General features: G+C 46.6%; 1 protein-coding gene across 6 annotated transcripts in view; it reads left to right on the forward strand.

Annotated features, from left to right (window-relative positions):
* PXYLP1 (2-phosphoxylose phosphatase 1) overlaps positions 1-27,366 on the forward strand; it is a 93,607-nt gene that overhangs the window by 44,369 nt on the left and 21,872 nt on the right. For 5 of the 6 annotated variants that reach the window (XM_039248562.1, XM_039248563.1, XM_039248566.1 and 2 more), the window contains one exon: positions 12,670-12,801. The exons of the other annotated variant lie outside the window; for it this stretch is intronic. In XM_039248562.1, coding sequence (XP_039104493.1) covers positions 12,723-12,801 — 79 coding nt within the window. In that variant the 5' untranslated portion in view covers positions 12,670-12,722. The remainder of the gene's footprint in view (positions 1-12,669; positions 12,802-27,366) is intronic. 6 annotated transcript variants of the gene reach the window in all.

Genomic DNA, 27,366 nt, shown 5'->3' on the forward strand with positions numbered 1-27,366 from the left:
CCTGGCAGCACCCCATGCCTCATCATGATCAAGTCCTGTAATGAGCCGGCAGTGAGCCCAGGGTTTAGTCAAAGCTCTGTAGGTACGTGTGCTTCCAGCCTGAAGAAGGCCTTGTTGGACAAAACACCTTGATCTGTGGCATGCATCAGTGCTCCCATTCCTGTGTCCATCCAGAATAAAATCCTGTTTCTGTGTAGTATTGTTAATGCAGAAAAGCACAGCTTTCAGAAAGTGTAAGTGGCCATGGCAACCTACATTTCCAGGTGCACCTGATTCACATTGCACAGCCGTGATTCTCAGGCCCTTGTAAGCTCTTTTTTATTTTCTGCCTGTGAAATTTGGCTTTCGCCGTGCATTCATTGTATGCTTGTATTTCTAGTTTTACAGCCTTGCCTATTTACTGTTCTGTGCTTCCCTCGACATTTTAACAAACTTTTAATTGACATAGTTTGCTTGCAAAATAAAAAAATCAGCTATATTTTTAACATGACGTTGTGATGAGTAAATCATGCCAACTGCATGTTCTCCCTTTTTTTGTTGACGTTCTTATAGGTGCTCTTGACATTCTAAAGTAAGACTATGCCAATTTCAGATGTCATTACTTCTGCAACTTCAGAAGGAGCAAAGCAGCGCTGTTGGATGGAACATAGGCTTCTCCCACAATGTCAGGAAGAGATCACTGGGGCGTACATAAAGATTGAAAATCCTGGCTCAATGAATTAGTTATTTCAGTCTGTTCTGGTCCCGAGAAATGATCAGACACCTTTACAAGTTTATCCTCTGTAGAGCTTGGAAAAAACCTCAAAGGAGAGAGTGGCAGGAACGTGTAGTTCAGAAATGGGGGTGGGGGAGCTTTAATATTTCAGGGTTTAAAAATACTAACTCTGCAGATTATCTGCCTCATATCCTTTCTGGGAAGAAACGGTAGCTGAATAATTCACGTTGCATATTTGAACACATGTAAAATAGGGAATAAAAGGTCTTGAGGCTGGAACACGCACCGCAGTCAGCAGGCTGACGGATGCTGCTCTGCTGAGTGGCTCCGCCGTGCCGCTCTGCCATGTAGCTCTGCTGTGTGGCTCTGCCGAGTTACACCTGAGCAGGCCAGCGCTGATGTTTCTTAAACGTCTAATTATGATGGTATGTGCTTTGATTGCTAGATCTGGAAAGTGCTGGTACCGTCATTATTTTTAGAATAATTGTGTGTATTGTCAAATCTGCAATTGTGGATTGTTGCAGACAACCCCTTGCTCCCTCGTTCCTAACAGAACTCTGATAAAAATATTTAAAAAAAATTTTTAAAAATAAAAATATTAAAAAAAAATCTAACAGAACTCTGATTCTGAGCGGGCCTCCACCCTCTCCCTTCCCCTATGGGCCTCTAGCAGGAGGTGAATCCCAGGTGTTTTCACTTACTTGTGGCCCTTTGCTGGTGCCTTTGATGGGTTTGCACGTGGGCTCGTGACACTATTCTGGCAGGGATACAGTAGGAGAAATCCACGGGAGGGCTTCTGGGAAAGCTTTCCTTGCTTCCAGTAGAAATGTGCAAGATTATCCCTTCTGCCTCTTCTGATTGCTAAGTGTGATGGTGTGGCTACCATCTTGAAACCCCTGGGGGACATCATCCTAGGAACAGGACAAAAACAGAGAATGACAGAGACTCTAGACAGGGGTAGATCCTGGCTTCCTGATGATGCTTTTGGGTTGCTGAATTAACTAATCTAGGACCCGCCATTCTTCAACTTCACATTCCTTATGTGAGAATATGGGTGAGTTCCTTATGTTAGCTAGCATTTTTTCTTACCTGCAGCCAAGCCATCTTCAAAGATGCATAAATAATTTATTTTTTTAAGTTCCTTTTTTAAAAAAAAGTTTATTTATTTATTTTGAGAGAGAGAGCAAGCAAGGGAGGGGCAAAGAGGGAGGGAGAGAATCCCAAGCAGGCTTTGCACTGTCAGTGCAGAGCCTGATGTGGGGCTCAGTCTCACAAACTGTGAGATCATGACCTGAGCTGAAATCAAGAGTCTGACACTTAACCGACTGAGCTACCCAGGTGCCCTCAAAGATGCATAAATAATTTAAGATAAAATAAAAAATAAAACTCAAAAAAAATAAAGGTTATCATATGATTCATTTATATTATATCTAAGAGTGACATTCTTAAAGTTCATTTTTTTTTATTTTGAGAGAGAGAGAGAGAGAGCCGGGGAGGGGCACAGAGAGAGAGAATTCCAAGAAGGCTCCATGCTGTCAGCACAGAGCCCAACGCAGGACTCGAACCTAGGAACCATGAGATCATGTAAGAGTGACATTCTTAAATATGTGATGAGGTTTTTCTGTCTAATGCAGTTTGTTATGAATATGTGTGTGCATATGCATCACGACCGACAGAGGGAGCCCCCAAGAAGAGGACCAATGTCATTTAGTGCTGGTGGCAAGTTCTAGCTAGGATATTGGCTTGGCTGCTTTAACAGAGGTGAAATAACAATGATTTTAAAAGGTGGTGAGATTGTTTATTCTCTCCCAAAACAGTTTGGGCTGGCAGGCAGTCAAGAAAATGGGTGTCCTGCCCCATGAGATCATCCATGGTTCTTCTCTGTTATCCAGTAGGATGTTGTCTCCATGGACATCAAGAAAGCTGGCCTGCCACCACACCAGTGATTCAAAGCATGGGAAATGGTTGAAGAAGGAAGGTCAGAATGAGATTAGACTAATAGCCTCCTTTTGACCCAGAATTGCATATAATACTTCTAATCACAACTCATTGACCAAATGGTCATATGACAACAGCTAGTTGCAAGGGACTCTGGGAAATATTATCTCTAGCTGAGTGGCCATGTATCTAGCTAAAACCTAGAGAATTCCATTAGTAGGAAAAAAAAGCAAATAGACACCTGAGGACAGTTAGAAGTATGTGCCACATAGTGTGTCCTCTACAGTGGAGAGGAAGAGCGTAATGAGGACAAAGTGCTGGGTGCCACTCTCTGATCGTCAAGCAAGGATTTGAGTCACAGGCCCAGTCTCCCTGAGCAGACTGGAGCCTTGTGACAGTTCCGACCTAACCTGGCCTCTCTTCTGGTCAACCAAAGGACTTGAATCAGTGATTTTAAAATCTCTTCAAACTCTGACCTTCTCTGGCTTGTCTTGCAGGCCTTCTATTTACAGAGCTGGGGCAGAGACCAAGGAGAAGCAGAGTGAGTACTTCATATGTAGTGGTGGGTATTAAAACCATACGGGAAGTCACTGCTAACTTATTGAGCACTTATTAGGAGCCAGGTACTGTGCTGGGTCTCTTACACCTGTTAACCTCATTAGCCTTAACACAGGCTGTGAGATGGGTCCTATGGTTGTTCCCAGTTCATAGATGGGGAACCTGTGGCTCTATAAGGGTTTGAGAAAGGCTCTAGACCTAGCCAACAGATCCCTGAGCCCACATGCTTAACTATGTGTTATGGGAAGGGCTGGAATGTGAGGTGGGATTTGTGGGGTGTGGCCAGATCATAGTAAACCCTGCGAGTAGGGTTTAAAGAGCCTTGGACCTGATGCTACCCTTTATCAGGACTGGGTTTGAGATTGATCTGCAGCATTGATTGGCATCCCCGCTGTTACCCCACTGCCAGGAGATGGCTGTTGCCATTCGCATCACATGTGGGCATGACCTCTCACTACCCCAGGGTAAAAGACAGGCTGTTCTTTAGGAGGAGAGTACCTGGTGAGAGGAGCCCCAGGGCAGGGTCAGCTTTGGGGCAAAGTGCAGGATGCTCAAGGAGAGGCAGGCCACTGCCCCTGTGAGCCGAGCCGACCTGTGGCCTGCTCCTGTTCTGCATTCCCACAGGAGGCCGGTGCTGGGAAGACACAGAAACCTGGCCCTGGAACGTGAGGGTCAGTCCATGAAGTTGGCCTGTCCTTGAAGCTGGCACCGATTAATGGGGTGGATTCTGGGATCACATCCTCCTCTGACCCGGAAGTTGGTAGCTTTGTGCCCAAAGGGGATTCCAGGCATAGAGTGGACATCGGTGCTTGTATTGTCCTGGTGATGGTACTCCTTGGGGTCATCAGATAGGCTGGCCTGGATAGGAGGAGTGCAGCCCACCTGTCTATGGGTGCCAGGCCAGAGATGAGGACTCCCTGGCCTGGCCCCATGGGGCCTCTGGGCAGCCAGCTTTCCCTGGGCACAGCAGCATCACTGAAGGTGCAGCTGTTGGGTGATGCCCGGACTAACCCACCTCCCTTCTCTGGCTCCTGACACTTAGTACAAACAGTGCAAACTTTCCCGCTGGCCCCCATCAGTCAGTACAGTTTTACTTGGTGTTGTTCCTTTGGTTCATTCTGTTTTCCTCAAATGCAATTATAAATGCACCATTTCTAATCTGCTCTTCAAGACTGAGTTCTAAGGGCGCCTGGGTGACTCAGTCGGTTCAGCATCCGACTTTGGCTCAGGTCATGATCTCACAGTTTATGAGTTTGGGCCCTGCATTGGGCCCTGTGCTGACAGCTCGGAGCTTGGAGCCTGCTTCAGATTCTGTATCTCCCCCTCTCTGTGCCCCTCCCTCGCTTGTGTCTCTCTCACTCTTGCTCTCACTCTCTCTCTCTCTGAAAAATAAATAAACATTAACATATTAGAAAAATAAAAAAAAGACTGAGCTCTAGCTGAGCCTCTTCTAGGAATCCTATCCGCCGTCTCTCGGGCTCTGTGGTTCTCCTGTCCCCACTCCCACTTCCCCCTGATGGCACTGGTTTCATATGGTGTAATGGTTTTTTACTCATTGCTCCACTGACCAGTCTGTAAGCTTCCTTCCTTTTTTTTTTTTTTTTTTTAATCTTTAATTGCAAACTGACACAAAAGCAGAGAGGATCATATAACACATCCTCCAGAATCCCTCACCCAGCTCCAAGCGTTGTCAGCATGTTGCCTGTCTTGATGTATTTACGTCCTTCTCAACCTGCTCCCACCCTGAATATTTTAAAGCAGTTCCTAGATCTCATATCATTTTCCCATATATACTTCTGGACATTTTAGCTGGGGGCTTCAGGATGGCAGTGCTGTGTCCTGTGTCCACAAAACTGTGGATGATGCCTGACACAAATTGGCTCTTGAGAAATAATGTTATTTTGAATCGACTGATTGACTGGGTGAATGAATTGGCTTCAACCTTTAGAACTGAGCATGCATCTAGCTGGAATTTGAATAACAGAATGTGAATAACTGCCAGGAGCCCACAGCTTCCTTGATGCCTGTCCTGCTGCCTGGGGTTTCCACGAGGTTCTGAAATCTGTCCATTATTTATGAGACTTTAAGGTTGGTTTATTCTTAGCCAAGCATCTTTGATTTTGCAATGAAACTCTACGTTGAGGTGACATGGGGTAGAGAGAACTATTAAGATGTAGCTTTTACCTTTGCTTGATTCACATTTAGCTCACAATTATAGCCTTGGGGTTTGAATTTTTTAAATTATAATACTGTATTTACTTGGGCCAAAGTGATTAAGACCAAAAAAAATCAAAGTATAGAATACATCTAAAGCATTTTCTTTAATAACATCTTTCTATTCCTGGTAATGGTATTTTAACTACGCAAATAAGAGATAATTGAATACACATTTTTCTTTCAAGCAGTTGTGGTCATGTTTAAAACCCTGAATTCTGTACACTTTGAAGGGTACCCTGAGTAGAGTCTCTAGATGTGGCATTTCCCACTCTTACGAGGTAGAAAATCAGGCCAGGATTTGGGTTTTTGGAAATCTCTGGTGGTAGAATGGTAGTTTGTAAAAAATGCCTTTGACATGCTCCTTTTTCCTTTTAATTCAGAAACAGTATTTACTGTAATACGATGGGAAGTGCCTATCGACCAGTCCTTTTTTCAAAATTATATTCTAAAATATTTTCTTTCACCATTCAAATCTGTTGTAAAGTTAAATTAAAGTTGGCTGGGTTTTCTATTTATTTTATTTTTTGCTATTTCATCAGGAATTCAGAGTAATAACTCTATTTCTGGATTTAAGATATTTTTACCATGTGGGTTTAGCACAGGGAATAAGGCTGTGCCCAGTAGACATCTGATGACTAGTAGCTTATATGTTCAGCCTGGAATATAAAAGTTGTTTCTACAGACGTATTTATAGGAGCTGGATTCGGTCACGATGCCATTTTGAGTCTAGAGTGTCTTTTCCTTGGAAGGTAGGGGATGGGACTTGAGGATGTCTGAGGACAAGGAGGTGTGGATGCCGGGAAGTAGGTCATAAGCCAGCATCTCACTGTGCTGCCGTAGCGTTGACTCTTCCCATGCACTTTATTTTCTGGGCTGTGAGTGGGCAAGCTGTGGGGTTCCTGCCGTGGACCCAGACACCTGGCTTTCATTTGGCATGACTTGGACATGTCTGATGGAGTGTCTGAGGGAGCCATAGTACACCCCAGGAGTGTGCACACACAGCCCCTGTGGAAGAAGTATGCAAGAACATGCCTGGAGGGAGCCACGGATTGCATGACTTCCTGAGCGGCTTTGTGAGCCTCCTCCCTGCAGATGGAAAAGAGAATGGGCTCTCTGGAGAATGGGCCAGAGCTCAGGCCACAGAGACAGAGCCCAGGGTTGGCTGGTAATCCTTGTCTTCTTAGGATGGGGCCCAACAGAAGCTGACATAGATGTTCCAGGCTGGAACACCTGTGGCAGGGAGCAGGGGGGACACCCCAGATGAGTCAGCTGAGGGAAGGCTCGTTGTGGTGGCGGAGTCAGGAGCGGGGCTGCAGACGTGGCTGACTGCTCTGATGACTGGGGCTGGTGAGTAGGGAAGTGGCCAGAGGCCAGGATTTGGAAGAGGAACCACAGCATGGGGAAGAAACAGCAGCTCAGGGCAAAAAGCAAGTCTTTGAGTTTAGATAATGATGCAAAGATTCCTCCACAGCCGGGCAGTCAAACACAGCATACACCTACTGCTGCTGCTGTGTGTATGCCTGCTCCTCACTGCCTTCCTGCTCTTACTCTTATTCTCAATCTTATTTAAACATTGGGATCCTTGACTCGGAGAGATGAAGTTAGGTGTCAGAGGGACACATAAAAATAAGCAGCAGAGCAAGGAATTGACCCAAATCTACAGGTCCTGGAGCCTCCTCTTTGCCTCTCCATCATGAGTCCTCTCAGGCTCTTGCACTGAGGAAGTGTCCCCCTTGAAGGCAACTGTTCTCTGAACCATGTGCCGGGGTCCTAACTGTAGCTGCAAACACAAATGTCTTCAGATCCATGTGAATTTTAGATACCATGTTTGTATAACCATTTTAAAAAATTAAGAAAGGGGTGCCTGGGCTGCTCAGTCAATTAAACATCCAACATCGGCTCAGATCATGATCTTATGCTTCATGGATTTGAGCCCCACGTAGGGCTCTGTGCTGACAGCTCAGAGCCTGGAGCTCATTTCAGATTCTGTGTCTCCCTTTCTCTCTGCCCCTCCCCTGCTTGCGCTCTGTGTTTCTCTCTCTGAAAAATAAACAAACATTTTTAAAAATCTAATAAAAAATAAATTAAGAACAATGCATGACCTTCCTCTCCAAGTTTTCTGGGAAAATAGGCCCCAGAAGAAGGCGTGTGTTTTTCCTGGGGCTCATGTTGCCAGCCCCTCGCTCCAGGTTGTGTGCACAGTCCCCGGGGCTGTGATCACACCAGGCCGGTCCCCAGCAAAAGTGGAAGTAACGAGACTCTGACCACATCCCTGGTATTTGGTATTTGGCATTTGGTCGTGGTGCCAAAGGAGAGTCAGAGGGGGAGGGTGCAGAAATCTTGAGAGCGTTAAGGGGGAAAGGGTGGTTGTTCCCAGATTGAGGCCTGTGCCATCAAATGAAAAAGCTACAGATACGTAGAGATGTCAGTAGCCTAAAAACTAGAGGCAGTCAGGCAGTCACACAGTCCCTGCCATCTGGTTAACGCAACACATCTCACTATTTTAAATCTGGAACTAAATATAGCCCCTTTCTGAAAAAGCACTCAGCATGTTGAGGAATGTAGGCAAGTGGAGCTTTGCATGTGCTTCCTACGGATGATGGTATGGGGCTCTTGACCCTGGCTTAGAGATCCTTAGTAAAGATGCAAGGCATTTCTTCCTTGTCGTATCTGTTAGCTTTCGTTTTGTATCAAGTTCCCAAAATTTAGTGGCTTAAAACAACAACCATTAAATTTGCTTCTGATCTGTGGGTTAGCCACGCAGTTCTTTTAGTCTATGCTGACTTTGCTAATACCCATCCGCTGGTGGCATGGCCAGGCTGGAATGGTCTGGGATGGCCTTGCTCACATGTGTGGTGGTGGGCCGGCTGGCTGTTTGAAGAGAGCCTCAGCGGGGATGCCTTGCTTTGGCTCCATGAAGTCTCTAACATCCTCCACCAGGTAGCCGGGTGTCTTCCCATGGCGGCCTCAGTGTTCCAAAAGCCACAAAGGAGAACAGGCCCCAGTGCATAAGTACTTCTCAAGCCTCTGCTTGCAGCTTCGTTACTGTTGTCCTTGTTTGGCCAAAGTAAATACCTTGTCCCAGCTGAGAGTCCATGTGGGGGAAACTACACAGGCCATGGATACAGAAAAGCATGAACATATTGGGGACTGTCACTGCTACAAATTCACCATGCTCTAAGCCTGAGATTTAACTCCATGGGCAGCGGAACTCCACCTAATGGCCACCGGAAGACAGCTCTGAACAGTATTGTGGTTCATCCTCATGTAACAAAGGCAGTGTCAGGTAAGACCTGAGTACTTAGTAGTTCTGGGGACCTCGACCTTACAGGTAGTGTGGTAGAGAGGCTGGAGGCAGGAAGTAGCTGAAGGGCCATACCTGGCCCAGTGTGGGAAGAAAGACCCTCACCTCCCACACCCAAATGCAGAGCAACCAAGTGGCAGGTCTGGTCTCTGAGGTACCCCCCAGGTGCAGAAGTCACAGGTGGGTGATTTCCCAGAGCAGCAAAGTTGTTTCTGAGGCCTAGAGTGAGAGAGAGGCTGAAGTCAGCATTTGAGCCAGAGCTGCAGGAGGGGGGATGTGGACAAGAACATATGAATGTTGAGTATTCACATACCTGGAAGAACTATTCCTTGTACCCAGGAGGAGGGAAGAAGTGGCAAAGTGAAATAAGAGAAAGATGAGGTAGTAATGCTAGTAACAATCATTGTCCTTTGAATGTCTGTCACATGCTGGGGATTGTATGTAGTCTTTCCTGAGGTAATTAGTTGTGAGTCACACATGAGGAAACAATCTCAAAGAGGTTAAGGAACTTGGCCTCTGTCACCGAGATCAGTGTTCTGGCCCAGGTCTGTTTGCCTGCACAGGGCTGTGCCTGTCCTTCAGCACCATGCTGCTGGTGGGGTGCATAAGAAAGGAAGTCTTTAGGGGGGCCTCAGTGGCTCAGTCTGTTGAGCATCCAACTCTTGATTTCAGCTCAGGTTATGATCTCACAGTTCATGGGTTCGAGCCCTGCATCAGGCTCTGCACTGACAGCACAGAGTCTGCTAGGGATTCTTTCTCTCCCTCTCTCTCCCTGTACCCGTCCCTCCCTCCCTTCCCCTCTCCAAACAAACAAAGAAACAAACTTAAGAAGATATAAAAAGAAAGAACATCTTGTTAGCAGCAAGGACCACAGAGCCTTCTCTACAGTAGAGCTCTGAAACACCCCAAAAGCCATCTCCCAGGCAGGAACACTGGAAGATCTTCATGTAAAGGAAAAGATGGTGGCTTCAGAAGAAAGTGGCATGGTAACAGAAGGGTGAGGAAGGCATAAAGAAAAGCTCCAGTGCATTTATTGTCAGGGGTACAGAAATACCCCAAAGGAGACATTTGCTCTGAACCCCCTTCTCATTTTGTGATCTAATCTCTACCCACACACCCCACTTAACCTTCCCCAAATCAAAAGGAGCACCTTATAAGAAGGTCATTGATAAAGTGGGATAAATTTATCCCAATCAGGAATGACTGAGATAATGAGAGGGCTCTGAAACCCACAGGCTATTTAGTGAGGAGCTGCCAGCCATCTTCGAGTATTTAAGAAGCCAGCACATGCCAAGAGTCAACTTATTCTGTTTTGATCCTTAACTTGCAGCTAGAATCAATGTGCAGACCTAGTGGGGAGAGGCTACAACACATGAAAACGAACTGTAGAGGCACAGAGATCTTGTTTTGTATCTTGTCGCCATCATTTAATAACCTGTGCCCTTGACTTGCTTTTCTGTGTGCGTATTAGAAACACACACACCTGCCCTGCAGAGAGTAAAGGAGGTCATGTCAAGGGCCCCACATGGTGGCTGGTTCACATTGTGCTCTTTGAATGGAAACCTAGAGAACCATGGTTTTGAGCCGTTAGAAGTTCCTGGTCCTGGGGCGCCTGGGTGGCTCAGTCAATTAAGTGTCTGACTTCAGCTCAGGTCATGATCTCAAGGTTTGTGAGTTTGAGCCCCATGTCGGGCTTGGTGCTGCCAGTGCAGAGCCTGCTTTAGATCCTCTGTCCACCTCTCTCTCTCTCTCTCTCTCTCTCTCTGTGTTCTTACCCCCTCAGGTGTGCCCTCTCTCTCTCAAAAATAAATAAACTTTTTCTTTTTAAGTTCCTGGTCCCTGGAGAAGCAGAGCAAAGTTATAAAGCTACCAAGGGGCTTGTACCCAGCTTGCAAGGGTGGCTAAGGGAGCATTGTTATTCTGCCCAGATGGGGTATGTTTTGAAAACACCCTGGCCAGTGTTTGCAGGTGAATGTTGTCACCTTCCATGCTCATCCCCTGGGGAGCTGCACCACGTGGTAGAGGCTGTCTAGGGTGGAGGGTAGAAACTGTGACTCGGATATTCCTTAGGTTGTTTTCCTATGGGAAGGTTTACTGTTGAACCATCAGAAGAGCTTTACCAAAGACACCCCCGAGGTCAAGGTGGCCCAGAGCCACCCAGGCTTAAGACTTTGTATCTGGGATTGGAGTTTATCAGCATCAAGGGTTCACCCTCCTTGTTGCTGCAGAAGGGATACCTGCAGTGCCACAGTCCGATGGACCCAGGTTCTGTCTCCTACTGTGACCTCAGCCTCCTTGGGGGTTCATTGCAGAAGTCATTGCCGTTGGCCATTGCCCCTCACCAAGCACAGATTCTGCTGAGCTGCTTTCAGACCTATGCATGTCTTTTCAGACATCCTCAAGTGGAATTTATGAGGAGTTTGAATTTTGGAAACAGAAAGCATTTATTTGGGGACCCAAGTACATTTAATCCAGGGTGGGATCAGCCAGGGTTTTCACTGGGATGCTAGACTTGTGAGTCTAGTGAGTCCCCTCCAGGGCAGGGAGGGGGGTGTCCCCAGGAGAAGTTTCAGGTCATCTTGGGATGCTAGGCACTGGCCCTTGATTAGGGGTGGTGACTAAGGAGACAGAAGCAGTTCTTATTTGAAGGTCCAAAATTGGGATCTGGTTGTTAACAGAGATACTGGTTGCCAGTGTACAGGCTCAATTGGGAGGTGCACATGTATTTTTGTTAGTCCTTTAGCAAATGTTCTCTTTTTGTAGAAAGTCTGACAAATCCCTTTAAAGGAGTGGTTCTCAAACTCCCCTGCAGGGCCCTTGCTGGGATTAGGGACTGGGAGACACGGAACTCCAGCCTCTGGATCATACCTCATTCCCTACTAATACTTTTTTTTTTTAATAGGTAATATGAGATAGAATTCACATACCATCTAGTTCACCCAAAGTGCACAATTCAATAGCTTTTAGTATATGGATTCACAACGATATGCAACCCTCCCCACATCAGCAAATGAGTTTTGTCTGATTGTGTCTCTTGGGGCTCTGAAGGAGATCGTGTCTGAAAGAGGAAAAGATGCCGCCACTAAGAGAAGGTTTGAAATTATTGTTGTCCTCTTCCTGTACCAGACTGAATCTTTTCTGGAGGGAGTATGGTTTCCAAGCTCTGTCTCGAACGCCAGAGAAAATCAGGAGATAAACTTGACGTCTAAGACTGAGGGGTTACAACCTAGAGCAACCATTCACCTTTCTCACCAGCACCCTATCCCTCAGCATTTTTTAAAAGTCCTTTTGTACTGCTCTGACACAGTGAGAGGAAATAAGAATGGGTGAAGTGGGGCTGTGGGAAGACCGGTGGACGCAGCTAAAATAGGGTCACCAGTCCAGATGCGAGGAGGCCTTTGATTAGCAGATAGAGCTACTGAGTGTAGGGATGGATCTTCTGGTACACTCCAGCCATCCCCAAAGGCATTACTGTGGGACACGTGGCAGTGACTGGCATTCAGGTTAATGATTAAAATTTTAAAAGACCAGAATCGTATTAGCCAAGTATTCAGCAAAAACTGGTTGAAGATATAGCAGTTGGTTGTCAGCATTGGTTGAGTATGAGCTGGTCCATAAAGACTGTCTGTCTGGCACGCTAAAAGTTCGGTAAACTTCCTTACTTTTTTCTTTGGAAAGGTCACGCAGGAAAGTATCTCATTCTCTTTTGATGTCAGATCAACGAAGCATTCATGAACTGGTTTCCTCTTCTTGATGAGAAGGGATCCTTCTCGGCTGCTCTTACTTGGGGGCAAGGACGTAACCAACAGCGCACTCTTGTTCTCCGACTAGGATTCACGCTTCGCTGCCGGAGGACTGGGCTAATTGGATTATTTTCAGTTGACAAACTTGGTTTTCCACCTCGGAACACATATTTATTGCCTTGTTTCATTCCCAGGATGTGTTCCCGATTGGAGGTGAAACCATGAAAGGAAAATAGAACGGACAATAATGCTTTTCCGCAATCGCTTCTTGCTTCTGCTGGCCCTGGCTGCACTGCTGGCCTTTGTGAGCCTCAGCCTGCAGTTCTGTGAGTATCGCCTGGTGTCACTGGGTCGTGGTCGGGGAGGGGGCTTCATTCTGAGATAGAGGGCCCTTGTGGGGAGCAAACAAGTAGGCCCCAAAGCCTTTGTTTTTCAAATGAACAATGCAGTTTAAAACAACTGAGTCTTTTTATTGTTGGTGCTGATGGTGGATGGTTGTGAGTACAAATCCCAAACTGCTAAGCATTGTCCTGAGTGTCTTTTTTTTTTTTTTTTTGGCCATAAGTTAACTAGAGTGCTCCCTGGGCCTTGTGATATGTTTTTGGCTTCTGCACAGATCCATGAACTGCCCAGTTATTCCCCAAGTCTTAGATTCCCAAGGCAGAGGCACTGAGTGGCAGGGGTTTTGGCTGCTGGTTGGTTCTTTGAACATTGAGTGTCTGTTTAATGTTCGATGAGCTGTGGGCTGCTGTTGTTGGGGAGAATGGAGGAATTAGGTACCAAGCTCCGTTTACTGGGCAGCAGGGACCATGTATGGGAAGTCTTGTGTGGAGAGGCAAGAGCATGGCCAGTGAAGTCAGTCCTTGGACCTCACCTTCACTGGGAGCCTGTGCTCAGGCTGGGCCCTAAATCTGTGCACCCCACTGCTCCCCAAGAGTGGCCATCCTCTAACAGAGATCCAGCCCTGGCACCTCCTTGGTTAGAACCCTTCAGCTGTAGCCTATGGTGTCTGGGAGGCTCTTTGCCCTCTAGTGCCCACCCCCGCCCCCATCACCTTGAACTCTGTGCGATAGCAATGCTGAGTTACTTGTCATTCTCCACATGTTTACCCTTTTCTCTGTGCCCGACCCCACCAGCTCCTCTTCCTGGAGTGCCATCCTTCTAACCTCCCTCCCATTCTTTCCTCCACACGGTTCATTTAGTCCTTTTCTCTTCCAGGAACCTTGCATAACTCCTTTCACCCCCAACTTGCTCTGGTGCTTCTTTGATGTACATCCAGGATGCCTTAAACCTATTCCCCTCCCTACACTAGCCATGTGGTATTCCAGTGCTCAGTTCTTGTGTCTCTTCCTTCAATGAGACTGTCTGTTCAAGGGCGGCTGAGTGGCACAGTCGGTTAAGTATCTGACTCTTGGTTTTGGCTCAGGTCATGATCCCATGGTTTGTGAGTTTGAGCCCTGAGTTGGGCTCTGCACTGACAACTCAGAGCCTGCTTGGGATTCGGTCTCTCCCTTGCTTTCCATTTCATCCCTGTTTGTGCATGTGCTTGCTTGCATGCACACTCTCTCTCTATAAGAAATAAACTTAAAAAATGTGTGTGTGTGTGTGTGTGTATACACACAAAGACTCTCTGTTCTCTGAGAGCAGGGGCCACGTCCTGTGTCCCTCCATACCCTAGTATCTGCACTGCCAACCACACAGTAGGCATTTTATGACTGTTTATTAAATGAACTCCTCCAAAAAGCAGGCTGATCCTAATTCCCTCTCTTGGTGCTGTGCACTTGAGGCTGAGAGTGTCTGTACAATGCTGGGAATTTTTTTTTTTTTTTTTTGCTGTCACCTGCCTTCCCTCCATTGTACCACCTCAGCCTGATGGACGGGAGACAAGTGGTTGGCACCCATCACTGCTTAGTACAGCTCTGTGAGGAGGTGGCATTTCTGTTGCAGTTTGAATGATGGAAAGAAGAGCAGGTGGCTCGGGAAGTGGGTTGTTCTGAGTGCACTGGGGAATGTGGGACAGACTTGGCATTTGGAATAAGTGGTTTGAAGAGAGGAGGCTTTGAGCAAGTTTCACTGATACACCTCCAATTTGTGACATACTCCATGCACACGTCTGGGACATATGACAGGCTATTTCTAATACCAAAGACAATTAAAAGTCCTCATTTTATCCTTCCAGAATAGAAAACGGGGTCAAGAGAGGGTGGGCATAGGGAAGTTTAAAGATACTCCAGATGGTTAATGAACCATAAAATACGAATCCCTTCTAAAAAGACATGTGTTAGGACTCTCGGTAGTTTAATTGTTTGTAACTTTTCATTAAAATTTTTCCGTCCTTTGGTTGGAGATGTAGGAGGTTACAATCAGCCTTGAGTTTTATTCTGAGAAGCTGACAGGTTCTGAGACCTGAATGTGGGTTACTTGTGTTTGCTGCGTTTCTTTTGCATGAGGTGGTTTCCACGTCACTGAATTGGCCAGTGTGTTTTGCTTATATAACTCTTCTGAAAGTACCTTCTGTTTTAGCAGAGCCAATTTTCAGCCATACTTTTTTTTTTTTTTTAAGGAAAATTTTGCGGAGTAAATTAGCCTGCCTGGGTTTGGGCTCTTTCTTTATTCTTGGATACGTCGGAGTTCGGGAAGATATTAAGATATGGATGTTCTTACTGCTGTTCTACTTCTAGGTAAACTGTAACTCAGGAATTTACCCATTTCTGTAGAAATGGAGTTTAGTTGCCTTCTTTATTTAATTGCGTTGTGGGTTGCTGGTATTAGGGTGTAAGGAATAGCACTAATTGATAATACAAAGGTGTGCGTTTAACTGGCACTTGTGTTTTCATTCCTACACTAAATTATACAGACTTTTTTTCATCATTTCTCTTGGCTAATTTTTGAATGCCAAATTAGCACTTGTAATTATTTTAGGTAATATTTTGAGGCAATCAAATATAACGTAGTAAGTGAACAGTATAATTTTATTTGCTTTCTGTAATGATCATGTATTTTGTCTTATTGATAGTTTTCTTTTGCTGATGTTTTGAATATGGGAAAGTTATGACCCAGGTTACCATTTAAAAATCATGTTGTTTAAATAAGCATTTCTTACTCTTGGTACAGAAAGTGGGTCTGTGAAGCCAGATATATTTATTAAGTGCTTATGTGTGTTGGGCATTTTTCTACAGTGTCGGGGTGGAGGTGGTATGGAAAGGTTATAAAAAAGGTTAAGACGCAGGTCATAGTTTCTCAAAATGTTTCTTTTAAACGGCACTAACGCTAACAGTCTCTAATGAAAATCATTTTGTATTTTCAAGTCCTTGATGTTTTTGAATTTGGAAATAGGGAAATTCTGAAGTTCCTGATGTTGGAATTGGAGGAGGGAACAAGGAAGGCATACCCGTCTTTAGTTGTTCTAGTTAAAATGTTTACAAGTGGAAAAATTACTTCTCAAATTAAGGGACTCCGGGCAACTGGGCAAGGCGGCCAGGACGTGAAGACTTGTGAATGATTAGTTATGTTTCTGCTTTTTGTGCTCTTTTGTAATCGTCCATTTTCTTGTTTCGGCTCAGCCTTTCCCTAATTCTTATTTTATGCTCCCTTCACCATGTTCCACCCAGCATTCCCAAAATGGCAGTGTGACAGGAGTGCGCAGGCTCTGGAATGACAGCCTTGGATCTGAGTGCTGCTCTGCCATTAGGCAGCCCCATGTGAGCCTCTATTTCTTCTTCTGTAAAATGGAATTAGTTGCTGCTTTGCAGCGCTGGTGTGAGAACAGAGAAACCTTGTGGGGAAAACCCTTGGCTTGGGGAAGCATAGTCAATGTAAACCTTTTAAGCAACAGCACGGAGTCCCATTACCGGGTACCATCTTTAGAAACCAGGGCTTGTGGTGTCCCACAGGTTACCGAGCCTTGTGATCCTTCAGCCACTTATCAGGGAGAAGGCTTTTGAAACATATCATATATTTGTTTGGTTTTGATTAGAGTTCATTGGCCTAGATAGTGACCAATTCTACACTGGGCACCTGGCACCTTTATCTGGGGGCAATTTTCCTGGGCAGAGACCCAAGTGACCAGAGCAGATTCTGAGGGAAATCCTAAAGACAGATTAGAGGTTCAGATCCCCAGGCAGGGGATCTGAGGGTATGGTTACCTTGCAGTCATCAAAGCCAGGGTTATCTTCAATAGCTGAAGAACCTTTTCTGCAGGAGTCAGACCTGTTCTGTTGGCCCAGGTGACCATGGAGACACATTCCAGTTAGGCAGAAGGTAGAACATTCTAAAAGTCAGTGTTATGCAGAGGTGGAGAGCATAGTGTGCAAATTTTGGAGCATTGCTCTGCGAATAGAAGAATATTAGACAGGTTATTGGGCCTGATTCCATTTAAAGTCTCTTCAAACTTTGAAGTTTTATGAATTTTATTTTTTCTGGTTCATCTAATGCTCTGAGTATGTATAACTTTGTCCTTCAGCAAACGTTCCTTGAGTTTCCACCACAAGTTAAATCCTGGGCCAGTAGCTTAATGCCTCAAAGGCCACAGGAGCATTTGTCTACTGTCGGAGAATCATAAGCAGACACCTGGAATACAGTTGCATTGAGTTAGGACAGGTACGAGGTGATAGCATGTAAGGTGAGGAAGGGTAAGAACATGGCTAAGGAGTTAGACTGCCTGGATTGAATCCCTGTCCTGCCACTTACCAGTGGGGTGACCTCAGCCATGTCATTTACCCTCTCCATGCCTCAGTTTCCTCATCCGTACAATGGAGATAATGATGATTCCTATTTCATAGAACTAGTAAAAGATTAAGAGAAGTCAGGGGTCCCTGGGTGGCTGTCAGTTGAGTGTCCAACTTTGGCTCAGGTCATGATCTCACGGTTCGTGAGTTAGAGCCCCACATCCGGCTCTGTGCTGCTAGCTTGCTTAAAACCTTGGAGCCTGCTTTGGATTCTGTGTCTCCCTCTCTGTCTGCCCCCCAACTCCCGCTCACACACACAATCTCTCTCTGTCTCTCAAAAATAAATAAATGTAAAAAAAAATTTAAAAAGATTAAGTGAGGTCACGTTTATAAAACACCTAGGACAGTGACTGACACATAGTGATCACCGTATATATGTTTGTTAAATAAATTGAATTCGAGGGCATTTATGGCAGGGTGGTATGGGAGGATAGGGGACGAGAAGATAATCTAGGCTGGGAGTTCATGGAAGACTCCCCAGCAGAGGTGACATCCTTGAGGGATGAGTAGAAGTTGGCCATGGAGGTGAGAAGGGCATTCCTGCAGATGGAGATGGGTGTGCAAAGGCAGAGTTAGAGAGAGCAGGACCAGGTTAGTCACCTGTGTGTAGCTATTAAGTTGGACAAAGGCTGGGACCACCTCCATCACAGCATGACATCCTGAAGGCTTTGGGGAGCCTCTGAAGCGGGAACACACCACAGATTTATGCCTCGGAAGGACCACAGTCCAGGATAGTGTTTGGCAAGTGTGGTATCCTGAGCACCTTGAGCAGAGTGGCCCTGGGAACCTGTAAGGAGCACATATTCCAAAAACAAAAAAGGGTACATTTTGTGCCCCTTCCTCCAGAATCCAAATTTTGGCAGGAATGGGACCCAGAAACTTACATTTTTGAGAAGCTCCCTGGGTGAATGTAGTGAGCATAGATTTTAGACACTCCCAGTTTGGAGGCTGATGGAGGCATGAAGCCGGGAGGCAACTCAAGCCATTCTGCCTCCGTGAAAGGCTGAGGGTGGCGCTCTGAAGGTATTGGCTCAGGGAAGAAGAAGCAAAGCCAGAACGACAGGTGATGGGTGGTAGAGTGGGCCAGGGTGATGGGAAAAGAAAGAAGACCCCACCAGGACACACAGGAGTCTGCCCTAGGGAGTTCAGTAAATGCCTTATTCACTAATGCATTCATGCGTTCATTCACATAAACATCTCTCCGCCTGGCTTAAGTGTGCCCAACCCACGACATGGACTGGCAGGTAACCATGTGGGGCTGAAGGCTCCCTGGGACTGGGTAAGGCCCAGGCAAGTGGACAAGCTGGGCGCGGAGCAGGATGGGGAGTTGGGAGTGTCGATGAGGGCATGGAGGTCATGGGAGGTCCCCACAGGCCCATTTGGTGCTACGTGGTGCTTGGAAGTGCATTTCAGTATCTGAGCCAAAGAGAGTGTCCACCGCTCCTGAAGCCACACTCCGGGAGATCAGGTCTCCTGGGGGCATGTAGAAGCCACTCCAGACTGACAGTTTTGTTTGGCCCAACCAATGTTTTCACATTTATTTACCAAGGTTTTAGAACTTGGGCAGTTTCACATAAACTTCCAGCCCCTCTTAAAAAAAAAAAAGAAGTGTCCAGCAAGCTGAGGCCCTTGGCTCCTTGCAGCGAGAGTAGCTGGAGTGAGCAGCGGGGTAGTGGCCGCCCCCGGGGTGTGTGCGAGCTCTTCCTTTCACTACATTCTCCACTTGCTGAGTCCTGTCACCTTGGAGTTTGTGCCCTGTGATACAGGTAGAGGAAAGAGAGGACAAGGCAAAGATGGAATCGGGGCGGACAGAGGAGGGGAGGCCATGACGGAGACAGAATGGCAGCAGAGAGGTCGGCTTCCAAAGCCAAGGGAAACAGGTGGGCACATGAGGAGCCTCAGCTTGATTAGATATGTGTGTATGTGTGGTGCTGTCTGTGTGTGTGTGCGGTATGTATGAGTGGTGGTGTGTGTGAGTGGTGTGAGTGATGTGCGTGTGTTCAATAGGCACCCAGCTGAACCAACTTAGTATGTGTGAGCTGGATATATATAGTGTGTGTGGTGTGTATGAGTGTTGGTATATGTATGTGGTGTGTGTGTGTGTGTGTGTGTGTGTATTGTAAGTGGTATGTGTGTGGTGTGTGTATTCAGTAGGCACCCCAGCTGAACCAGCTTTGTGTGTGAGTCGTTTGTGTGTGTGTAGTATGAGTGGTGGTGTGTTTGTGGTATGTGTGTGTGTTCAGTACATGCCCAGGCTGAACCAGTTTAGTGTGTGTGGGTTGTGTGTGTATGTGGTGTGCAAGTAGTGCGTGGTGTGTATGAGTGGCACTGTGTTTATGTGGTGTATGTATGTGGCATAAGTGGGATGTGTGTATGGTATGTGGGAGTGGTGTGTATCTGTGTCTTCAGTAGTTTCCCAGGTGCCTCTCTTCCCGCAGGGGCACCATTTTCCCACAGCCTGCAGCCCCCACACCCTCTCCCCTTTCATATGCTACTTTGGATTGCTCTTCCTCTGGGAAAGGGAATAACCGTTTGCTAGAGCCACATGTAAATTAAAAGAAAATTGCCCCTGAGAAGGAGAGTGAGGAGCCCCTGACAGGTACCTGGGTGTTGTGACTTTCGTCTTGGTTGTTCACACCCTGGCCTCAGCCTGCTCTGTAGTTGACTATTGACATTCACAGCCTCCGCTCTTTCTACGCCCCCTTGGAGGTCTGAGGTAGATGGTGGTAGGGATTTTGCTGAGGCGCAAAGTTGGATAATAATAGCTGGGAGTAAGCTCCGGGCTGTTGAGCAGGCCTGTCCCTGCCAGCCAGAGGTACTTGTCGTTCCCCCACTTCATCCTGAGTCTGTTTCATGGAGAAAAGCTGGTGCCCCAGTGGTGTGTGTGTGAACTGGGGATTCGTGAAGATGTTAATGTTTCATGGCAAAGGTTTGAAGACGCAACCCTCAGAATGCCAAGGGTCTGATGTACTGTGTACTCTATTTTAAAAGCCACAGTAAGGTTCCTCCTAGGATTTTATGTTGGTGAATTGGAGTCAAAAAGAAAGGAATTAAACATGAGGGTTTACATTTTTATCCTAAGAGGTTCTCTTTTTAATATTCCAATCTCAACATTATCACTAAAGTTTTACATGTAGTATTTTTTAAATTTCAATCCTTTTCTCGGAGACTTATTTCCTGTTTGATTTCTGAGAGGTTTAATTTTGGTTTTTCTCTGAATGTTTCATATCCAACTACCACTAGAATGAGTTTCCCTTCCTGGCAATACAGTTGAATTTACACACATATGTATTCCCGTATAAAATACCATATGTACTTTTAGTTAATATATTATGGACAACCTTCCAAGTGATTACAGACGGGCATGTGTAATCATGGTGTAATGGCTGTGGGAGTATTTACTATTGGACACTTTGGCCACCTTCCCCCTTTTCTCTGTTATAAGCAATGCTGCAATAAACATCTTGGATTGCACATTTCCATCCTCTCGCCTAATTATTCTTTTTCTTTTAAATTTTGAAGTTATTTATTTTGAGAGAGAGAGAGAGAGAGACAGAGCAAGCAGGGAAGGGACAGAGAGAGAGAGAGGGAGAATCCTAAGCAGTCTCCATGCTTTCAGCACAGAGCCCTATGCGGGGCTCAAACTCATGAACTGTGGGATCATGACCTGAGCCAAAACCAAGAGTCGAACACTTAACTGACTGAACCATTGAAGCACCCCTTGCCTAATTATTTTTAAGAGAAATCCTCTAAGATCAGAAACTAGGAAGGAAGAAGGAAGGGAGGAAGAAATGAAAGAGGGAGGGAGGAAGAGAGAGAGGAAGGGGAAAGAAAGAAGAGAAAAAGAAAGAATGCCCCCCCATACATAAATATGTCTATTTTTAGCTCATGGAAGGGCCTGCTATGTGACACTCTCCCCCCTCCTCCAATGTAACTACGACGTGAACACGTTCATCACATAAGATGTGACAAAAGTGGATTTGGCACACTTAATTTTGACACTTAACCTACAGAACTTTTTTCACCCCCAGAAAAGGAATCTCATTTAGAGAAGAGGAGACTATCTGGGGTAGTTAGTGTTAGTAAAACTAGAAAATGTTTGTCAAACTAGCCAGCAAACTCAGGAGCATAGCCACATATGCCAAGACTATGTGAGGAGAGGGACAAAATAGGAGAGGAAAGCTGCATGATGTTTACACTGGAGTAACTGCTGAATGGAGGGAAGCCAAGAACACAGTGCGAGTTTGCTCAGGTGGAGTTTGCTCCAACTGCACTGATGAACTTGGACCCCACTCCCTGTTGTCTTGGCAACAGGGCACCCGCCACAAGCTGATGACATTTTTAAAAAATCCAAAACACAAGAAAGTCCACATTGGCATGAGATTAAGTGGTCATCAGAGGTGGAGCCCCATGATCTTGATTGCAGCTCTGCCCCAGGGCCAGGGGAGGCTGGGCGGCTCAGGAAACTACCAGGAATGAGGTCTGGATGGCAGAATCTGAATCTGGCATGTGAGGGTGAAGTCGGGCTGCACCCAGGAAGAGCTCTGTGATGGTCTCCTTGTCAGCGCACAGCGTACAGAGCCAGGCTGTGCCCTGGGTGGGAGGGACAAGGAGTTGGCCATGATGCATGGCCCCTCTCTGGTATGTCTGGCTTGGGCTGCAGCATCCCATCTTGCCCCTCCCTGCCTCCCTCCCTTTCTTCCCTGTATCATCTAAGGGGCTGGATCCCATTGCCCCAGGGTCTGCCTCTTGGGGAGCCTGGAACCCAGCCAGAGCTCTGCCTCTCCCCAGCCCCAGGTATCCAGCAGAGGGAGGGCTGGTTGGTCACTCCAGGTACCTGAGGGCACAGGCCCCTCCTTCAGCATTGTCTCTTCCCCAAAAGCTTCCCCAAAGCCCTCCCTCACTCCTGGCCATCTCTTCCTAGTGACCCTTCCCACAGACGACTAGCCGCCTTCCTGGGCAGCTAGTTTGGTGGCCTCAGTGGGGTTTAGTTTCCTTCAAAAGATAGACCTTTGAGACACAGAAAACTTACTTGCTCCTCTTGAGGGGAGGAGGAAACAATGTCCTTGGGCCTTAGTGACTCTTAGCAGAGCAGGGACAGAAGCACGGATTTAACCTCTGGCAGGACATCCAGCCACACATATGTGCTAAAACATGGACTGTGGGTTGTTCTAGGTGATAAGATTTTCACTTCTTTTTATACCTTAGTGTTGAATGGCTATTTAAGGATGAACACATGTTTATGTGAGTTGTACAGCTCCTTTTTCATTTTGAAAAAAGAAAAATCTCCTTTCAAGGGTATTGAAATCAGAAACCTATTTCCAGGCACACCGGGCAGTTAGCCGGAGTCTGCAGATGTCCGTGTTGTCTCGTGTGGCTTCAGGGGTCCTGTGAACCCTGTGAACTGTTAGATTCAGAAGTTTGTGTCTGTGGTCCTTTTTCAGGGTGGAGGAGCAGTAACTTTTATCTGATTCTCATAGGTGGGGCAGAGGGGACTCAGGCTGGGAGATGGTTAAGGATGGCTGCTGGTTATTTTCCCAGTTCTTTCTGGGGGCCTGTCCTTGGATGACTCTCCAATTTCTAGTTTCTGTCATGATTTGGCGTCCTTGGTGCTTCCATTATCTAAGCCAAAGAACCATGTTTGGGCCACGCCAGTTATCAGTTGCCTCAGAGGAGAGTGAAGTTTCTTGGCCCCTCTCAGAGGCCACAGTGGGAACCCAGTCCCTGTGCTCTGGCAGTCCATGGACTTAGGGCTTGGTTACTCATGTCAGAGGGAGGTTAGGCAAGGAGGAATTAAGAGCTTGGGAACAGCCTTTGGCAGAACCTCCAGCCTGATCTGATGTGCTGAGCCCTAACCCCATGAGCCACTCCTGCTGTGATTTATTGGCTCGCTGAATGGGACCAGGCTTATCGCTGGCACAAAAACACTTACTAGATTCTTAGCTAACAGCAGTTCACCATAAGGCAACGAGAATGAGGAATGATTAAGAATGAGAGAAGAGGAGAACAGGAAAGGTTGGTTATATTGCAGCCCAAAGTGGATAGGTCAGAAAGGATAGATTTCAGCTGTTTGATCAGTCTTATCCATGTAACACCCAGTCTCTCAAAGTATGTAAATGTGGACTTGATTTTCACCTTGCTTGACTTCTACTTCTGCCTTTAAAAGCAAATGGCCAAAGGCAGATAACAGAACTGGTCTCTCTGGTTGTGCTTCTGATTTATACTTGAGAATTACGTATGGACATTTATACATTCAGTGCAGCGTAGAGGCACAATGGACCTTTAGGACAGCTTAGTGGATTGGGGAGCTTTGAGGGAATTGTGGGAGTTGCCTATGGAGAAAGTCATTATTCTGGCAGGCCAGTGAAGGAGAGAGAATATGAGAGCCTTTGAATTACTGTGGAGTGCTAGGACCAGTGGTATTTTAGCTTGTAAGAAGGAACCATCTAGGGGGCATATGGCTGGCCCAGTTGGTAGAGCATGCGACTCTTGATGTCAGTGTCATGAGTTCAAGCCTCAGTTTGGGCATGGAGCTTACTTAAAAAAAAAAAAAAAGTGCCATCTTGGATATGCTGGATATATTTAAAGGAGTCAGAAAAGATGCTAAAATTGGGTAGTCGAGGAGAAGGGAGATTGGTTCATTGTACTTCTGTGAAAGGTATGGACACAGAGGGTCAGCACTGCTTCCAGATCCTAAGTTCAAGGGAGCATCTTTTAAGAGCCTGGAAGTAGCCAGAATAATCACATCAAGGGGACAGACATGCAAATAACACTTCTTATCCCTTACCACACTGCAGGCTCTATATGGTGTTCTACAGGTGATGTCTCTGGTCATCCATGCCACCACTCGGGTAGGGATGCCATTGTCTTCATTTTACAGGTGAAGGGAATGAGGCATAGTGAGGCGGGAATGTTTGCCCAAGGTCACACAGCTAGGAAGTAATAAAGTCAGGACTTGAACGCAGGTTTGTGACTCAGTGCCCCCCACCCCCAGACCCATACCACCTCCCTGCCTTCAGAACCATCGGCAGCCATGGCAGCGGGGTGACTGAGGACAGACTTCAGTGGCCCTGGAAAGGAGGAGTCCCAAGAAAGAGGTGACTCTAGTCCCCTAGGGAGATGACCAACCCAGGGCTGATCATGAGGCAGGCCCTGGCGCTAGAAAGGTAAAAAGTAGATGGAGGAGCCATTGTTTTGGCCCCACAAGGTTCCCTGTGGATGCTGTCCCTGGTGTAACTCAGGCCTGAGGTGAGCCAGCACTTCAGCCCCACTGTGCTTGCTGTCCACTCGGACACCTGTGGATCTGTGACACCTGACTTGGATCTGCCAGGGTGTCAGTGTGACGAGAAGAGCTGACACAAACACAGGGACAGTAGGGGGCAGCCTACAGCCTAGGGCCTAGGGTGGGGATGGCAGGAGGCCACCCGAGTCCTGGTAACACTGTTCCTTTCGTGTGAGGAAGCCTTTCTTTCCTGGAAAGGGCCCTCATTAGCGCAGTTGGCTAGACTCAGGCCCCTATCCCCGGACCCCAGTCAGCTTGGCAAGAATGGGGCCCAGGAGGAGCAGCATGACAGCTCCCCCCACCAGGCGACAGGTTTGGCATGGGGGAAGGTGCCACTCCACAGAAGGAAGGGAGGGGTGGTGATCTGACCCAGGAATGGTGGGGGGGGGAGGCACAATACGTCAGATTTGAAGCACCTATAAAGGGCTTGCATACAGGGGGTTCTTAAGGCCAGACCTTGTGGGAAAAGGCCAAGTGTGCAGGTGGATTTTTATTCTCTGCCCTGGGCCAGAGCCCTGATATGGGGAGATGAGCTAGAGACCATGGGCATTGGCTTGGTGCCCTCAAGGAAGGACTCTAGCCTGTCTGTATGGAAGTCAAAGTGACTCCCAGGTAATGGGCTGGCAGCAGACACCTGGCTGTGAGATTACCTGCTGGTCCTGTGGATGACTGAATTTGTCCAAATAACTGAAGTAGCCTGAGGCCCAAGGCCAGACAGGGGCTTACAACCTAGGGGTCTCTGCTGGTAAGTAATGATCTGATCCTGACCCTGAGCCCTTATACCTCTTTCTTCTATCCAGTGAGACACTTCATCAAAAGCATAGAGCACAGTCCCTGGCTCTGAGCAGTCCTCCAGTTCAGCAAGCATTTATGGAGGGCCTTCCCTGTGCTGGTCAGATGGGGAATATTATAAACATGAAAAAGACTTAGCCCTAACCTTCGAGATGTTTGGGGTGGCAGGTTGACAGATTGTGGACAGCCCTGCTTATGGGTACTGTGGTGTGAGTCAAGATTGCAGCAAGAACCAGGTGGGCCCATGGAAGAGGGGTGTTGGGGTGGGATTCCTGGAGGGGTGACCCTGGTATCATGATGGAGTTGGCCAGATTTGGAGAACAGCGGTGGGGTGAGGGTAATTAGATGTAAAGGGAGGAGTATGGGTGAGAAGCACCTGGTAGTGGTAGTGGGGACAGCTCTGAGCAATTCAGAACAGTGAGAACCAAGTTAGGGGTGAGGATGCAGGAGGGTGAATCTGGAGGAGACGTCTCACCCCAGGGTTTTATGCATCAGAATCTCCTCCACATGTCTAGAGTGTGGAGGACCCATCAAAGGGCCCCATGTGGCCTGGGCCTCATTCTGATGACTCAGGAAGGTGTAAGCAGCACAGGGTGGTATCAGTAGATAGAGAGGTCACCAGGCCCGGATGCAAGAGGAAGCAGCAGATACAATCTTTCTGGATGGAAGGTCTCTGATTTTCACCCAGTCTTTATCTGTGGCTTTCAAACCACCACTTTCTGGGGTCATGACTGGGTCCTTTGAACCCAACTACTATGGTTCCTTCTTATTCCATGGGCTGCTTAGTAAAAATACCACAAACAGGGTAGCTTATAAACAACAGAAATTTATTACTTTCAGTCCTGGAGACCAGGAAGTCCAAGGTCAAAGCACCAGCAGATTCGCTGTCTGTCAAGACCCACTTCTTAGAAAGCATCTTTTCTCTGCAACCTCACAGGGTAGAAGGGCATGGTGGGTGTTACTCTTGGGCTCTCATTTATAAGGATGCTAATTGAGCCAATCATCTCCCAAAGGGCTCACCTGCATATATCATCAATTGAGGGTTAGGATTTCAACATGTGAATTTTAAGGGGACACAAACATTCAGTATATAGCAGTTCTCAAGTGGTAGCCCCCAAAGGCCTTACCCCATGTGCTTACAGATAAAGTAGCAAACCGTGGGGACTCTGGGATGCCCAGGGACCAATGGCCCTCAGTCCCTCTGTCACTTCTACCATCATGTGTCCTTAGCTTCACCTTTCTCTGACCCAGACTCCAAGGGAGTGTGCCCACAGGCAGGGCTAGGAAGCCAGAATCTGGTACCATTTCATAAAAGATCAGAGTTAAAGATTGAGGGCTGCCACACAGCCAGAATTGCTGGGTCATTAAGATGCTTCCTTCAGACATATACTTTTCTCATTCGCTTGCTCTGGCACAAATTCCCCCATAGTAAATTACCTCCAAACACCTGAACTGTGTGTTAGCGGTTCTGGCCACTTATTAGACAAGTAATACAAGTAATGAATGAAAATGTAATAACTATGCTAATACGATTCTGCTAATAGTGTATCTAGACATTATAGAAAGATACATATATGTTTATACATATGGGATATATATAACATACACTTACTGTAAATATGTATGTGTGTAACACATAAAACAATCTGGACATTTATGGAAAAACAAGTAAAAGTACTTCTTCACACCCCATTCCCCCTGTTCCTCAGAAGAAACCACTGCTGCGTTGTCGTGGATGTCCTTGTAGATATTTTTTATGCATTTACATAGGATACAACTTCCTGTAGATTCGTACATTGATAGTTTGTTTTTTCTTATCTAGTGACTTGATTTATTCACTTCACTTCATTTAGCTTTAATTCTTTTCCATTCTTTTTAGTTCTGGCAGAATATTCCTCAAATGGATGTAGCGTTCTGTTCTGTGAATGATGGCTATTTAGTTGTCTTCCTGTTTTTGTTATTACAAACAGCACTGCGGAGAATTTCTTTGGCCATATATCTTTGTGATTAGAACTGATCCCTCTGTTGAGTGTATTCCAAGATGTAGAATAATGGGATCAGGGATAAAGCACATAGAACATTCTGGTGAA

Source organism: Hyaena hyaena, unplaced genomic scaffold, assembly GCF_003009895.1.
Source record: "Hyaena hyaena isolate Hyena2069 unplaced genomic scaffold, ASM300989v1 scaffold_311, whole genome shotgun sequence".
Lineage (NCBI taxonomy): Eukaryota > Metazoa > Chordata > Mammalia > Carnivora > Hyaenidae > Hyaena > Hyaena hyaena.